At 50.4% G+C, this 14,964-nt stretch overlaps 3 protein-coding genes and 1 long non-coding RNA gene across 4 annotated transcripts; 3 read left to right on the top strand and 1 right to left on the bottom strand.

Moving 5' to 3' along the window:
• Positions 1-650: 650 nt before the first annotated feature.
• Positions 651-1,193, top strand: LOC127310468 (uncharacterized). Its single transcript, XM_051341144.2, has one exon. The coding sequence runs from the start codon at positions 651-653 to the stop codon at positions 1,191-1,193; it is 543 nt and encodes a 180-aa protein (XP_051197104.2).
• A 1,808-nt stretch (positions 1,194-3,001) lies between these two features.
• On the top strand, positions 3,002-3,472 carry LOC139832384 (uncharacterized). The gene has a single exon (XM_071822131.1). The coding sequence runs from the start codon at positions 3,002-3,004 to the stop codon at positions 3,470-3,472; it is 471 nt and encodes a 156-aa protein (XP_071678232.1).
• Positions 3,473-4,378: 906 nt separating this feature from the next.
• Positions 4,379-10,523, bottom strand: LOC127307939 (uncharacterized). The gene is made up of 4 exons (XM_071822130.1): positions 10,445-10,523; positions 5,397-5,935; positions 5,199-5,300; positions 4,379-4,989 (listed from the first exon to the last, which is right to left on the bottom strand). Exons 1-4 carry the CDS (start codon positions 10,521-10,523, stop codon positions 4,858-4,860), a joined length of 852 nt encoding a protein of 283 aa, XP_071678231.1. The 3' UTR covers positions 4,379-4,857.
• Positions 10,524-12,385: 1,862 nt separating this feature from the next.
• LOC127307942 (uncharacterized) lies at positions 12,386-14,350 on the top strand. The gene is made up of 2 exons (XR_007856070.2): positions 12,386-13,589; positions 14,016-14,350. It is a non-coding gene; the product is annotated as an uncharacterized lncRNA (long non-coding RNA).
• Positions 14,351-14,964: the final 614 nt, after the last annotated feature.

Genomic DNA, 14,964 nt, shown 5'->3' with positions numbered 1-14,964 from the left:
CTCCGTCTCGCCGCCGCTTTTCCTCGATGGAGGTTGAGAGAGAAAGGGAGTCACGATGAGATGAGAGTCACGGGGGAGGGGGGCAGAAGATTTAATGCACGCTGCCTCTCGATGTTAATGTGGCCGGTGAATACCTTGAATACATGCTGGACACTGTCAGATACAGTGCATATATATTGTACTATACAACCACGTGGTGCAATTTGATTGGCTCAGTTTTCGACCTCGCCCGTACCCGGGTTCCGTTCAGCATTTCCGAAACAACTCGGGTTATCTTCATGAATCTGGTGAGGCCCAACATTTCACTGCACGCTCTCCTCAGTCCAAGCCCAGACCTAGCAAGCTCCATGGCGCCGCCGGCGGCGCTGCGCCTCACCGAGTCGCCGCCGGACGAGCTCATCGAGGAGATCCTCCTCCGCCTCCCTCCCGACGAGCCGTCGTGCCTCCTCCGCGCCTCGCTCGTCTGCAAGCCCTGGCGACGCATCATCTCGCACCGCAGGTTCCGCCGCCGCCTCCACGAGCTCCACGGGAGACCCCCGTACTGGGCTTCCTCCGAAACAGCCGCAAGGCCGTAAAAGACTTCGCCGCCACCACAGGCTCAGCCTTCTCCCTCGCCGTCCCAGGTGACTACCTGGCCCTCGACTACCGCCATGGCCGCGCGCTTCTCCTCGACATGGTTCCGGGTTGGGGTGAGCTCGTCTTTGTGGGATCCAATCAGTGGCGACCAGGAGCGCGTGCCGGTGCCAGAGGCGATGTGGGACAACACGTTCCAGGGAGACAACCCAACCGCAGCCATTGTCTGTGCGGCGGCCGGGTGCGACCACCGCGGCTGTCACGGTAGGAGGCCATTTCACTTGGTGATGGTCTACCAGAACGGCTACCAAGACGAGGAGTATCTGGAGTGGATCACATGGGCGTGCTCCTACTCGTCGGAGACCGGCGAGTGGGGCGACGTGAGGTGGATCCAAATTTCGGCTGTGGACTTCAGACTCCACACCACCAGCGTGCTCGTAGGGGACTCTCTGCTCTACTTCCTGTCCGATCGTGGAACAATCATCGAGTACGACTTGGCCGGGGAGGATGCTACCACCATCTCACCCCCGGAGTTCGAGGGGTACGGTTCAGTGGCCCTCATTCTCACCAAGGACGGTGGATTAGGAGTTGCTGAATTTTCTCCAAACTTAATAGTGTGACTCTGTCAGTTGTGATTCAGGTAGCACTTGCACGGCGGTTCAACCACAATAACTAATACTGAGGACAGGGTGTGAGCACATTTGAAATTTAGCAACATTAATTTTATTTTTCACGGCCAATGCCTGAAAGCAGATCATCAAAGCTGCGTGTCATTCTTTGCAGGTTGGTTTGGCTTTGAAGAAACTATTACAGGATCTGCACAACTACCTCCTGGTACTAGAGGCGTCGTCCTCAAGCCGAAGCTACAGTTTGGCTCTTCCTGGGTGAATGTCTCGCCTCTAGCCTGCAGCTCTTCTTTTCCAATGGCGGCAAGATCAGCTCGTGGTTCCCCCTTTTCACCATCGCTGCCAAGCAAGTTGATCTTACTTGAAGAAACTAACAGATGTGGTCTCTGTTCTGTTGTGACTGTCGGTGAACTTTGCGGTGTTGGCAAGATTACTCTAAGCTCAACACATACGCAGTGATAAGAAGGCCAGCTCCGAGTTTGAAATGAAGATGTGGGTATAATTTGGTCTCTTTGAAGCTCGCCGAAGGCCCTGAGATGAACTAATTGCATGGTTGGTCCGGCCAGAGTGGGGCAAGGACTACTCTGTAGCAGACGAAGAGGGTCATGCTGAAGATATTGCTTGCAACTACTTTGATGACCTTGTCATTTTGTCAAATTTATTCGGAGATTGCCATCTTGAGGAAAGGTACTGCAATGTTATTTTTCTGCAAGTCTCTGGACTTTTTATTAATGTCTCATAATTATGGTACACGCCTTTGCCATGTCTCATACTCCAGCTGCAGTCTACAAGATTAACTAGGGATGATTATGTTCAACTTTCTGAACATTGTTTCAGAGAACTGCAGTTTAAAATTGCCTTGAACCATCCAGTTTTACAGTATACTCATGTGCTACTCCAAATCAACATGTGATGCGGGCGGAGGACCTACCAAATCGAGACATTGCAGGGTGTTGCAGAATCCGGGATGCGCACAGGGTGTTGCTTCATCAAGCTGGAACAATGGCGAGGGACGGATCCGGCAGGGGAGGCGACATCGATCGACCTTGTGTCCATGCCTTCTCGTCCAGAAGGAGGCCGGCGGGAGAAGGCTGCAGGGTGCAGGCCGCAGGGACGACTACAAGTTTGGAGGAAAAGCTTGCTCGACGGCGCCGGCCACCTTGAGATGAGCGGAGGCTGCCCGGCGAGAGGTGCGCGAAGACTGGCGGCGAGAGGTGATCTCGGCGGAGTGACCTTCCGAGAAGGTTCGAGGCGTGGCCGCCGGGGAGGGAGGAGATGCGCCGGCGGCGCCACCCTCCTTGAGGCGGACCCATGGACGGGGAGGCGAGCGCAGAACGGCGGGGAGACAGGAGCTCAAGGGAGGCATCGGCGGTTAACGAGCTCGACGGAGGATGGCGGCGAGAGGCGAGCTCGATGGAGGCCGACAGCGCTAGGGCAGGAGGAGGCCCCCGGAGCGAAGCGTGGGAGGCCGCTGGTTAAAATACGGAAGCGAAGCGTGGGAGTCGGGACGATGATCGATTGGAGCCGATGGTTCCAGGTTTAAAATACAGAGGGTTAAAATAAAAAAAAACCCTGAGAACTACGTGTCGGACACCTAATTCTAGTCGGAGGGAGTAGTTTCAATTAAAATGGTATTAAAAAAGAAGTAAAAGAACAATTCACATGTCAAAATTCAAATTCAGGAGCTATTTTTTCCAATTAAGGAAAAAGAAAAAAAGAACTCAGGTTATCTTCATGAATCTGTGAGGCCCAACATTTCACCGCACGCTCTCCTCGGTCCAAGCCCGGACCTAGCAAGCTCCATGGCGCCGCCGGGCAGGCTCATCGAGGAGATCCTCCTCCGCCTCCCTCCCGACGAGCCGTCGTGCCTCGTCCGCGCCTCGCTCGTCTGCAAGCCCTGGCGACGCATCATCTCGCACCGCAGGTTCCGCCGCCGCCTCCACGAGCTCCACGGGAGACCCCCCGTACTGGGCTTCCTCCGAAACAGCCGCAAGGCCGTAAAAGACTTCGCCGCCACCACAGGCTCAGCCTTCTCCCTCGCCGTCCCAGGCGACTACCTGGCCCTCGACTACCGCCATGGCCGCGCGCTTCTCCTCGACATGGTTCCGGGTTGGGGTGAGCTCGTGCTGTGGGATCCAACCACTGGCGACCAGGAGCGCGTGCCGGTGCCAGAGGCGATGTGGGACAACACGTTCCAGGGAGACAACCCAACCGCAGCCATTGTCTGTGCGGCGGCCGAGTGCGACCACCGCGGCTGTGATGGTCTATTCTGACACCGTCGGCTACCAGAACGGCTACCAAGACGAGGAGGATCTGGAGTGGGCGTGCTCCTGGGGCGATGTGAGGTGCATCCAAGATTCGGGTGTGGACGTACTTGAGGCTCCATCCCGAGGAGACGGCAGCTGGAGTCGCACGTTCGGGAGTCGGTTCGAGTCGCTTCGCTTCTGGAGCCAGGCTGGCAGGCGAGCGCGCGCGCGTAATCAAGTCTGCAGCAGCTGTGATGGTTAGCAGGAGCAGCACATCCTCCTCTGACAGCGACGTGACTGCCAGCCTTGCTCAACATTTAATTAATTCCAAACAGCCTGGGATAGTAGTACTACTACTACTGCTGCTCGCTAGCCCACGAATCCATTCACTCACGTAAACTCTCCATTTCTTTCTTGCTCTCGCATCTATACCTGCCTGCCATTGATTTTCAGTTTCATTCATCCTACACTAGTAGCTAATTTCTCACATGACCTTTCCACATTTCCTCACTCCACTCCAATCAAACAGATTCAGGCAATCACCTTTCCTGGTTTCCTAGACTCAAATCATGTAGTAGATTCAGGACAAGAATACCCACTCATGCAACTCAACACCAAAAAAATTGCTAAAATCATTCTAAACTAACAGCTTCCTGGAGCTCTACCTCTCTTGTCCAGCAACTTGAATACAAGACACTACTAATTATTTACTCAAGCAAACCACCGTCGGTAAAACAGCAGGCAACAAAGACACAGTTGCCAACACATCCTTCAGCTAATGATTCAACTACACAGGTCAAGAAAAAAATCGGCATGGACTCGTCTACATTCTCAAACATCCACATTCATAACACAACAGCAAATACAGTGATGAGCAAGTCACACAAGACCAACCCATTTGACATCCAAATATACACACAGATCAAGAAAATATGCAATAAATACAAGCTTCATTTGACAGAAACAAGTACATCCACCACTATATCCAAGAAAGCAATTCAAGCTTCACACATATTTGAGGTCCAAATACTACAAAAAGACTTAGAAATCACAAAGAGGAGCTAGAAACTTCCCCATAAAACACATGGAGTCGAAGAAGAAGAAGAAGAAGAAGAAGGGGCAACGACGGTCGTTCAGTCCTCCTCGTTATCCTCGGACAAAAAAGAGAGCATGATCAGCAAAACAAATACAGATATTTCGCAAAGACTGTAAAATAATAAGGCGATGATATCATAAGAACAACTTGCTGTCCATGAACAGGAAGCAATGCTACAGAACATGGCAAATTCCTTTCCAACCAACCTGAACCAAGTCATGGATTTAATCTAGAACAGATTCATGCATTGATTCTAGTGTGAGCAAATGGAAGCTCCATACTGCAGTTAAAATAGAACAATCATAATCAGTATATACTAGTCAATTCTCAGCCACCTGAGTGCCTGCACGTTGCACTTGAGGATGTTGCCGATGGTGTTCGCCACCGACACCACCTCCCGGTACAGCACCTTCACACCCCACATCTCCTCTTCCAGTATGATTTGAACCTGAAGAATATGCAAGGTTCTCAGTACTGCCGTATGCATCACAAACATCAAAGCAACTTGGCACATATACTAGTGCCTATGCACACAACCATTTTTCGTTTACTCAAACATGTTGGCATCCATACACGCAAGATTCCTATACTGCCTACCAATTGAACATCAAGAAAGAATTTTCGTTTAGCAAGATTACACGGACAAGAGGGACTCACCAGCAGCAGCTTATAGGGGAGGTCGTCGTTTGCGACAGGAGCATGGAAAGGTGGCCTCTGGCAGCAGCTACGGTAGGTGGCAGCAGCACAGCCTCGTCTCAACTGTCGACACAGCAAAGAACAGGAACGGCATGAGCAGTGCAGCGATGTATCCTTCCAGCAGAGAAGCTAGTGAAGGTGATAGGAGGAGCGTCTGACCTTGGTCGTGGGGAAGCAGCAGGCAAACTTGCCGAGCTCGACGGCGTCCTCCTGGTGGCCCCCCCTTCCGCGGCTTGGCGCTGATGATGCAAGAGACGACCCGGCGGAACCGCGACAGCCGCCGTCGCCTTCGTCACCAGCTCCGATGCGCGCGAGCAGGCGGCTGATAGCAGCCGCTGTCGCCGGATCTAGAGGCCCAGCCGACGGACAGAGAAGGCCGCGGTCGCCGGGGACGAGGCGCACCTCGCTGGCACGCCTTGCAGCGATGCAGATCGGATATTCAGCAGCCGCGGCCAGCGCGGGGGAAAAGGCCCGCGCTTGGACGCGCTGGTTCTTCGCCTTCCTGTTCTGGACCTCGCCGGAGGTGCAGCGGAGCTCTGCGGCCAAGGTTTGGTGAGGGAGCAGGCGTCGCAGGGTTGGGTGAGGAGGAGGCGGCGCAGTCTGACCACCGCGGCTGTCACGGGAGGAGGCCCTTTGGCTTGGCGATGGTCTATTCTGACACCGTCGGCTACCAGAACAGCTACCAAGACGAGGAGGATCTGGAGTGGGTCACATGGGCGTGCTCTTACTCGTCGAAGACCGGCGAGTGGGGCATCAGGCTCCATCCGGAGGAGACGGCAGCTCCAAGAGAGCACGCGCACGCGCAGGGGTCGCTTCGCTTCTGGAGCCAGGCTGGCAGGCGAGCGCGCGTAATCAAGTCTCCGTGCACGTTCCCAAGTGAGACGGGTAGAGGGAGTCACGACGGCAGAGTCGAAACCATCGTTCGGTACGTAAAACACCTTTTTAATATGACCGCTCCTGTCTCCGTACTGTACAATTAAAAAACGCCAGGTCGAAACCAAACCACATAAGCAACGCAGGCTGTGGTGGACAAGGCCGCGTCGGAAACCTACACTGCTGTACCACCAAGTCGAATAAAGAGAGGCACCCTCCTGTCATGCCAGCAGCAAACGGAATTTTCTCACACAAAAACAACTCGTCAGCAAAAAAGAATTCCAACTTTTGGCATCAACTATGCCGATTTTTATCTCGAACACATGGCTAATATCTGACAAAAAAAAAGTGCATAACAGCACAACAGCTGCGGTGTCTCAACATACAATTCAGATCAGACAAGCGCAATTCATGAAGCAAATACTACGAACGTGCACGCACAGGAAACAACTCCTGATCATTCCGATTTCTCCAACACCCAACATTGCAATCTTCATTAAAGCAGTAATAAACAGGCCACAGCCAGTGGCCGCAGCACCGCCAAAGCATGACGGCACAGGACGGACCAAAAAAGAACCGCTGCCACAAAGGAGTACTGACACCAGAAACTTACCAAAAACCCACCGAGTCGAAGAAGAAAGACACCCTCCTCCAGTCATGCATCGGATAGCAGGCTCCTATGCATTGCAAATTGGAACAACATAAGTGGGTTCAAATCAAGAAATAATGATAGATACATGCTATTGCTCCAACTGTATCCTTGAGATGATGATATTTCTAATCAAGCTTCTAATCATAAACAAGCTAGCAGATTTCAAATGGAAGATGGTGGTAACCTGGCAGGCGAGGGCCTGGGAGTGGGGCGATGCTGTTCTTAACGGAGACCGTGTAGTCGATTCGCAGCCACCTGAGCGGCTCACCGCATGCACCTGTGGATGTCTCCGATGGCGTTCGCCACAGTGCTTCCTACTTCCCGTTCCCCTTCGACACGGCCTCCTGGTACCCCTGCTTCGCGGCCTTCAGCTCCTCCTCCGATATGCTTTCAACCTTGAAAAACACGAAAGATTTCAGCATTGCCTATGCATATCAAACAAATAATCAAAACAATTGAGCACATACTAGTGCCTAGACATCTACTGCCTTTGCACACAAGTATTCAAAGAACTGAAACAAATACGTGCTCATCTATACATGCATGCTCTATCTACTGCCTTTGCACACAAGTTCTGGAGGAGGGTTTCAACTTGATAAGCAGTGCATTTAAACTGACCACAACATAAGCCTTGGTTAAAGAATACTATTAAACAAAAGGGAAATCCAGTAGCATTACACGCATAATGCACAACTATTGATGAATCTGTAATTCACTTTTTCTGGACTTGTATGCCTACTCTTAAACCTGCAAGAAAATATTACCACACATTCACACAAGACCAGCAAGACACAGACTTGACTTCATATTGATACGCTCAATCCTCCTTGTCGTGGCAGGGGTGTCAATCAGCAGCAGCTCGTTTCCGGCATCGTCGTTGCCGTTCAAGGAGAGCAACATCAGGAGCTCCGGTGGACATCACCACCGGAGGGCACCATCAACACAACTGGAACACCACCGGAGGGCACCACCAACATGGGAACACCACCCAAGGCCGGTACCCTGGCCTCACGCCCGTCAGCCTGAAATTGTGCAAGTTTTTAGCATTGTTTATGCGCATAATTAAGCAGCAATAAAATCAACCAAAATGAGCACATCAATTTCCTGTGCACTGACTACCTACGTACGTACACACTGATTTCCATCCATACATGCATTATTTATCTACTAGCTACACACTCAACATGAATGAAAAGAAACATTTTCAGCAAAAGTAACTTGGGAGGAGGAGAGGGACCTCACGGGCAGCAAGCAGCTCGTTGGGGATGTGGAGTGCAGCAGCATGTCCTAGTCGTGGACGGCAGCAGCGGGTCAGAGACGACTCGTGCAGCAGGAGGGCGGCAAAGTCTGATTCTCCTCAGGCTGCTCAAGAAAAAATCGATTTTTGAGATTGAGTTGGGAAGAAGACGAGTGGGGGATGAGGGTTGGGCATAGCTCATACCTGCATCAGCACCTGCAGTGGTCAACATCACGGCGCCGGCGACGCCGCTGGACGGCTCCACCAGTACGGCCACGGCGTCCAGAAGCGAGGACCCATTAGGTGTAGAGGGAGGAGCGGCTGGTGGGCGGGGCGAGGCCTGCCGGCGGAATGGGAAGGGGATCGAAGATTTTAGGATCGCCGTCTAGGGTTTGTAGGAGGCGGAGGGGATTGGGTGGGTGGGGGATGGCCGGGGAGCGGCGGAGGAGCTGGGTCGGCCGGCGAGGAGGCGGTGGCCGGCGCCGGGACGGAGGAAGAGGAGTCGCGCGCGAGGGGAATCGAGTGAGCCAAAGTGTGGTTGGTTGAGTTGGGTCGCGCCATTGCGATGACTTCTTTTAATTTTCGATATAATCGAGAGAGAGAGAGAGAGAGAGAGAGAGAGAGTATTATGATTGATTCGCGAGTGGATCATCTCCACCTCATCTGGTCGCTTCGTTTTCTCCTCAAATTTCGCTAGGTCCCAATGCGTTGCCTTCATTTGCTACACAAACCAACCAAGTTTGAAAAGTTAGCCCGAGTTATTACTGGTAGTAAGTACGGAAATTCAATTCGGCTCCCGGGTGCGTATGTTCCCTCTACCAAAAAAGCATATTTCGAAATGTCAAAAAATTTGGATAAATTTCTTTACATGTACATCTCCATAATGTATGTGCATTCGCCAAGTTTCACGAAAAACCAATGTTTTTTTGTGGTCTATGTAAAAAGGAGAAACTTTATCATGTGAAAAGCATTATTTTTAGCACTGAATTTTATCTTTTTTACGTACGTCACATGATAAGTTGATTTTTTATGAAACGACTTTGTGAGCGCGTAGCACGTGAAGATGTACGTATGAATTTATTGTTTCAATTTTTTTGAAATTTAAAATATAAGTAAGATGCATTTCAAAATATAGGGAGCATATGCACCCATAGCTTCTTTTTCTTTTCTTTCTCCAAAATGTTCTGGTACATCTATTAATCAAAGAAAAACAAATTACACCTTAAATTAAAAAAAAGTCCCCTACAAAACATAATAGTCATAAGCAGCCCTTTCTTGGTAGCAGCTCTTCATATCACAGTACGCCCGCTGGCCACCGCCCTCTAGCACAGACCGCCAAGACGTTGATCGACATATGTAGCCTGAAAGATCGAGGGAACCTCGTCGGAGTCCATTGATACCAAGCACGACGAGATCCGATATAACATATGGCAATATGAGACGTAACGGGAGGGGTATCACGCCGATCCATGGTAGCTATAGAGCACGAAAGATATACGATAACAAGATGGTAGCTGCTCATAACCTGTTGGTGCCCGTAGGATATTTTTTCGAGAATACACCCTATAAGGTGTATCAATCACATAGAAGAAGAGACCATGCAGACCATGCAAGACTGCCGGTACAACGCCCAAAGGGCACCACAATACAAACGCAACACCACATGACTAACAACACTTCCCACACAAGCTAACCGGCAAGTACACGCCTTGCACCGTCACCCGCCAAGAATGGTGAGGAGGCGATGCACAAAGCTTCTAGGCCGCGTCACAGACGAAGGATGGAACTCTAGGAGGTCGACTGCAACTCCAAGATGACCCAAGCCGCCACATATTTCCACCAGAGCCTAAGGGTCTGAGAGAGAACGGAGGGACCGAACCAGACCGGAGGTAGCGACGACCATGAAGTTCCGGTGAAGGTGTACATAGCGCCCCGGACGCCCAGCTCTAGGCTGCAACCGACAAAGACTCCATCAGGTGCACCGAGATCTCCATGAACCACCTAGACGACATATCCAAGAAGGGAGACAACACATCTGCGCCGCCACCTGTTCTGATGGCCGAAACTAGGGTTTCCCCTGGTGGTCGGGAAGGAGAAGCACAAATAGTGCCATGATGATGCCTCCAAGAAGGTGACGATGCCCTTGGGTGTCACCCTCATCAGCATCACACAAGGATTTCTCTCGGCCCTGCCATCGACCCCAAATCCGCTGGGCGCGCGCAGAAAGGAGTGCATTGTCCTTACCAACGACAAGAGGTGAGCCATGGCCATCGGCCGAGCAGGAGGGTCGCTGCCAATCGCCCAACTAACACCGAAAACGGAGCTAGGCGGTGGGGATCCTAGCCTACCGCCACTTGGCAGGCCACCAGCACCACCACGATGCCCTGCAACCGACGCTGAAGGCGCCACCACGCGTGCTCGTCATCATAGCCCAGATCTGCAAACCTGCACATGCCAAGATCGGATCCATGGCAGCGGGGGCCTCCACCGCAGTGAGGCCGCGCCACCCCTCAGCCGACGCCATGGCGCGGTCACCCTGAGCTCCGCGGCCACCGGAAACCACACCGCCGCTAGAGGAGCAACCACCACTGCCACACGAAGGAGTCAAAGGCCCCCACCGCCGTCGCTGCCTTCGCCGGCGGGTCCACCGACGGTGGCGAGGAGGAGGGCGAGGAGAGAGGGGCTCGAGCACCGGCGGCAGGGTCGCCCCCCGTGTTGCCTAGGGTGAGGCGACACATGGGTTAGGTTTTGCTTCCTGTCCGTAGGATATGGTACAGGAATCTGGGAGTGGCAATCGTGGCAACGACCATCAAGAGTATTTCAGCATGCATATTTCCACGGTTCAAATATATGCGGTGCACGGTTTCGCCGCGATGGCCACTTGCTTTTTGGAGACATCGTTTATGCTAGCCGTTTGTCCAATCCTTGTGACGGTGGCTTGTGTCCAAGCATCACAGAAAGAACAACGGGTTCAAGGGAAAGGTTATCGAGGTCATGTCAACATCATCTTTCGAGCAAGGCCATGGGCTATGGTGGAAGTCAGTCAACATGTCTTGATTGATGCTTGGTTGATTACCGTCCATGACATGATCGTCATACTCGTGCTCGTGCTATATAGCTACCATGCATATGGAGTACTTGAAAGTTGTGAAGTACTAGAGTATGTTCAACGTGTCTAGTAACAATAAAAAAATAGAATGAATCAAGAATATTTTTGTGCGTCACCCCTGAGCATGCAAGTTTAATTAAGGCAAACACTTAACTAGAGGAAGCGCATCAGTTGGAAAGGCAAGCTTAATTAACACAAAACTTTTTTGAACAAACTTAATTAAGACAATTTAATTAACGGGAGGGCACCAGCCTATGGGGCAACAAAAAGTCACGATCAATCCGCATTTCGGCCAATGAGATCCACAAAAAACCGCCTCGTGAGAATCGTCCCTAGAGAAGCCCATCCGAACCGTCGACACGAAATCCAGCGATCCGTTCGTTTCAAAAAATTTATTGGTCTTTTCTCTGATTTCCAATGAAACAAGCACATACTCCCTCGGTCCGAAAATTATATGTTGCATATAATTTACGGCAAAACTCAAACTTTGTTAAGTTGATTAGGTGTATAGCAAAATATATCAAATGTTTAAAACTAAATCAATGTTATATCAACTTTATAGTACCAAAGTAATGTTATTGGAATCATCATAACATATAATTTCATATCATATACATTTGACATTGTGCATCAGCTATGCCTTCGTCGATGGGATGGTGAAGACCGGGTATGCCCCCATCAGTGGTCTTGATGACACCACGAGCTACCAACAAGTCAGGTGTGATGAAGATAGACGATTGTGTGGCGGGCTATGAGTGGGCATGGTGGTGCACCACCGGCGAATGGTGGCAAAGACGAGGTATGGATGTCGTGAGCTGCATGCCGGCTAGTCCCGATGCAACAATGTCCCTGCCGCCTAGAGCGCGATGGTCTTGGCGCGCTTGTCACCATCTTGATCCAACATGGCGCAGGAGCGCACGAGCATGCGACAAACCTGACATTTTTTTATAGTCTTACTTCGAACTGGCTAGGCTTATGCAAGGATCCATAATGGTATTATATGGACGGAAGGAGTATATGTCTTGCTTCTATCTTATGATCCCAAACAAACATGAGCTTTGCTGTTCGTGAATGATCGGTGCTGAAACTTGATCAAGAAAACATTGCTACATACAAATAGGTTGTGGGGCGAGACAAATGAAATCCGATCCATCTCTAGCCCCAACGAGCCTCGGTGTCAAATTAATGTTAACTGTTGAGTTTTTTTGTATTCTCGAAAACAATTAATGTTGAGTTTATGGAGCCTGCTGTTTTTCCAAGTCCCAACGGACCTCAGTCGATTCATTTCCGGCAAATGAAATCGGATCCAGCTCGCTCCAGTCTCTGTCACTCCGCTCGACCAGCCCCTATCTTCCGAAGTATCCATCTGCGGTTCCTGGCCCTTGCCGGCCACACCCAACCTCGTTCCCGCCGGCGCAGCTCCGTCTCCTCACCCTCGGGTCTCGGCTCATTTCCTTGCTACCGCTGCATCACCTGCCCTCCAATCGCAGATTTCACCTAAACCTGGCAACGGGACTGCCGACCGGCTTGGAGGACGACGGGCCCCGGTCTCGCGCGGTTCCGGTTCGCCTTCGGCTGGGCCATGCCGTCGATTTACCGGCCATGGGAACCGCTGCTCGTCCACATCATAAGGGGCCGCTGCTGGCCATCCCCGACAGGAGCCGCGTGCAAGGTCGCCGCTGCTCGCGAGCTCTGACGCGCCGCCGGCGTCTTCGCCGGGTCGCCCGATGGTATGTAGGCCCTGTATGCGGCCGTGAGCACTGCATATGAAAGCTGGGCGGGGCACATCCTCGACCCGGAGAAGCTTGCCCCAATCCCCAGCTCTGACGCCTTTGCGGAGTCTTCGCCGGCGTCTTTTCAGGGCCGTCCGAGCGGCACTTCCACGCTCCGCATCTGAAGCCGGACATCCACATCGTTCACCCCCAAACCCCACCGCAGACGACGTTGTTCAGCACGACTTCATCGACATCAAGGCCAAAATTTGACCGCCGTTCCCCTTTGCCGGCGTCTTCACGAGGTCGCCGGAAGGCAGGAAGGCCATCGATGCGGCCGGAGAGGGGCCCAACCACAGCCGCCGTTCAGCATGGTCAAAATTTCCCCTTTGTGGAGTCTTCGCCGGTGTCTTTTCGGGGCCGTCTATTTGCTTGCTGGTGTTTGATTCTGATTATAGGATAGTAGTAGATGATAATGGAACTATTACTACATTTGACATGCTTCTTTGCCATCTGCTAATTGTAGGACTGCCTGCTGAAAGTCATCTCATATTTATTTGCTCTGCTCTAGACTATGGTGGGTAGGAGGTCTCACTGTTTTCCTTTTGGTGTTTGTATGAGGTCAAGGCCTAGGTAGCTTAGGATGGTGGTACAACCCTGAGGCGACGATGACAGCGGGGATGGACAGCGGCGGGGATCAGAGTTCAGGAATGACTACCTCCATCCAGTCGGACGACGCCGGGGACAAGAACGGCTACTACAACCCATTGTACGGTTTCTTCTGCCGTCTTTTACTTCAAAATTTTAGTTGTTTTGGCTGCTTCTCGTGCATCGCAATTCAGCAGTTGCAGAGAAGGTTGTAGATAATTTGGACCTAACCATATCAAACTAGTTCAGCATGTGTGTACCCTCAAGGTGTTGAGCTGATTTTTATACCGATCCTCAAGATCGACCTTTCATCGTGATCTGGTTTGGTAGATATACTTATGTCCTTGTGTATTAATACTCATGAATAAATCTGCAGTACATGTTTGCTGATTAAATAAATGCATATATAGATAAACTATTCAGTACACTTAGCCAAAACTGTAATATTTGTATGCTGATTTTCTGTTTTGAAATAACCTATGCGTGATAAGACTGTATATAAGTTTTTATTTTAACTACATTCTGATTGCTTTTCTTTCCAACACAGTTCATGGCGTCGAAATGCATTTGAAGGACATGATCAGCCCACAAGTGGGGTATTGGAGGTAGAAACTTGCCAATGACCTGGTGTTGCCCTACTCACTAGGTTTCTGGAAGTACTTCTTGATTGCAAATGACATGGTTGTACTGTTTTCCGAGTGTTGGGGAGGTATTGCACGCTACTCTATGTTTTGAGAGTCACGCTTGGCAAACATGTATCACTTTTGTGGTTGTTGCTGTAGTTTGAAACTAGAGTCAACTCTGTGTGTTTCACTACTTTTTAATAAGTGTTTTCTATGGTATATTCTTGGAGATGATGCAGCTCCATAGTAGTTGGAAACATTTGTGTTGCATTGTCGTTGGTTTTATATTTTTCTGCTGATGAGCGAGGTTGGATGGTGGTTGATGCTCTAAAATTGTTATGTGATACAGAGTTGTAGGTTCATTAGTGCTATACCGGTAAGATGCACGATAGGTTTAGATTAGCTTACCTATTTCTATGATTTGACTTCAACTACAAATTATAGTTAAGGTTTAAACAACAGTGTTAACACACTATACATTGATGGCTATATGAGCATGCATATTTACTAGACCCACAGGCGTGCAGTGGTTTGTCAATTGGATCACTTTTTTTGATTCACTGGCTGCCATGTCAATTTTCTCGTGGAATGTGGATGGTATCGCTGCCTATGGCAATTGATTGGAAATCAATTTTGATTTTTTTGCTGAAAATGTCTGTGTTTGCCAGCTTGATATAGACTAATAATTTTTGGTTATATAGTGTTAACTGAAAGTTGGGTTTTCTCTATGCAAATAGCATGATAAGTTGACATATTGTTTATATTTAAATCCAGTCCGTAATGTTTATATTTAAATCCGTTCTGCAATTACCTTTTTCGGGGATTTTGCAATTGCAAGAGAATTAACATGATTTCATGGCATGTTGTATTGAA

This window comes from Lolium perenne, chromosome 6 (assembly GCF_019359855.2).
Source record: "Lolium perenne isolate Kyuss_39 chromosome 6, Kyuss_2.0, whole genome shotgun sequence".
NCBI lineage: Eukaryota > Viridiplantae > Streptophyta > Magnoliopsida > Poales > Poaceae > Lolium > Lolium perenne.
Note: the sequence above shows the minus strand (reverse complement) of the source record. Positions and strands in the feature narration are given on the sequence as shown.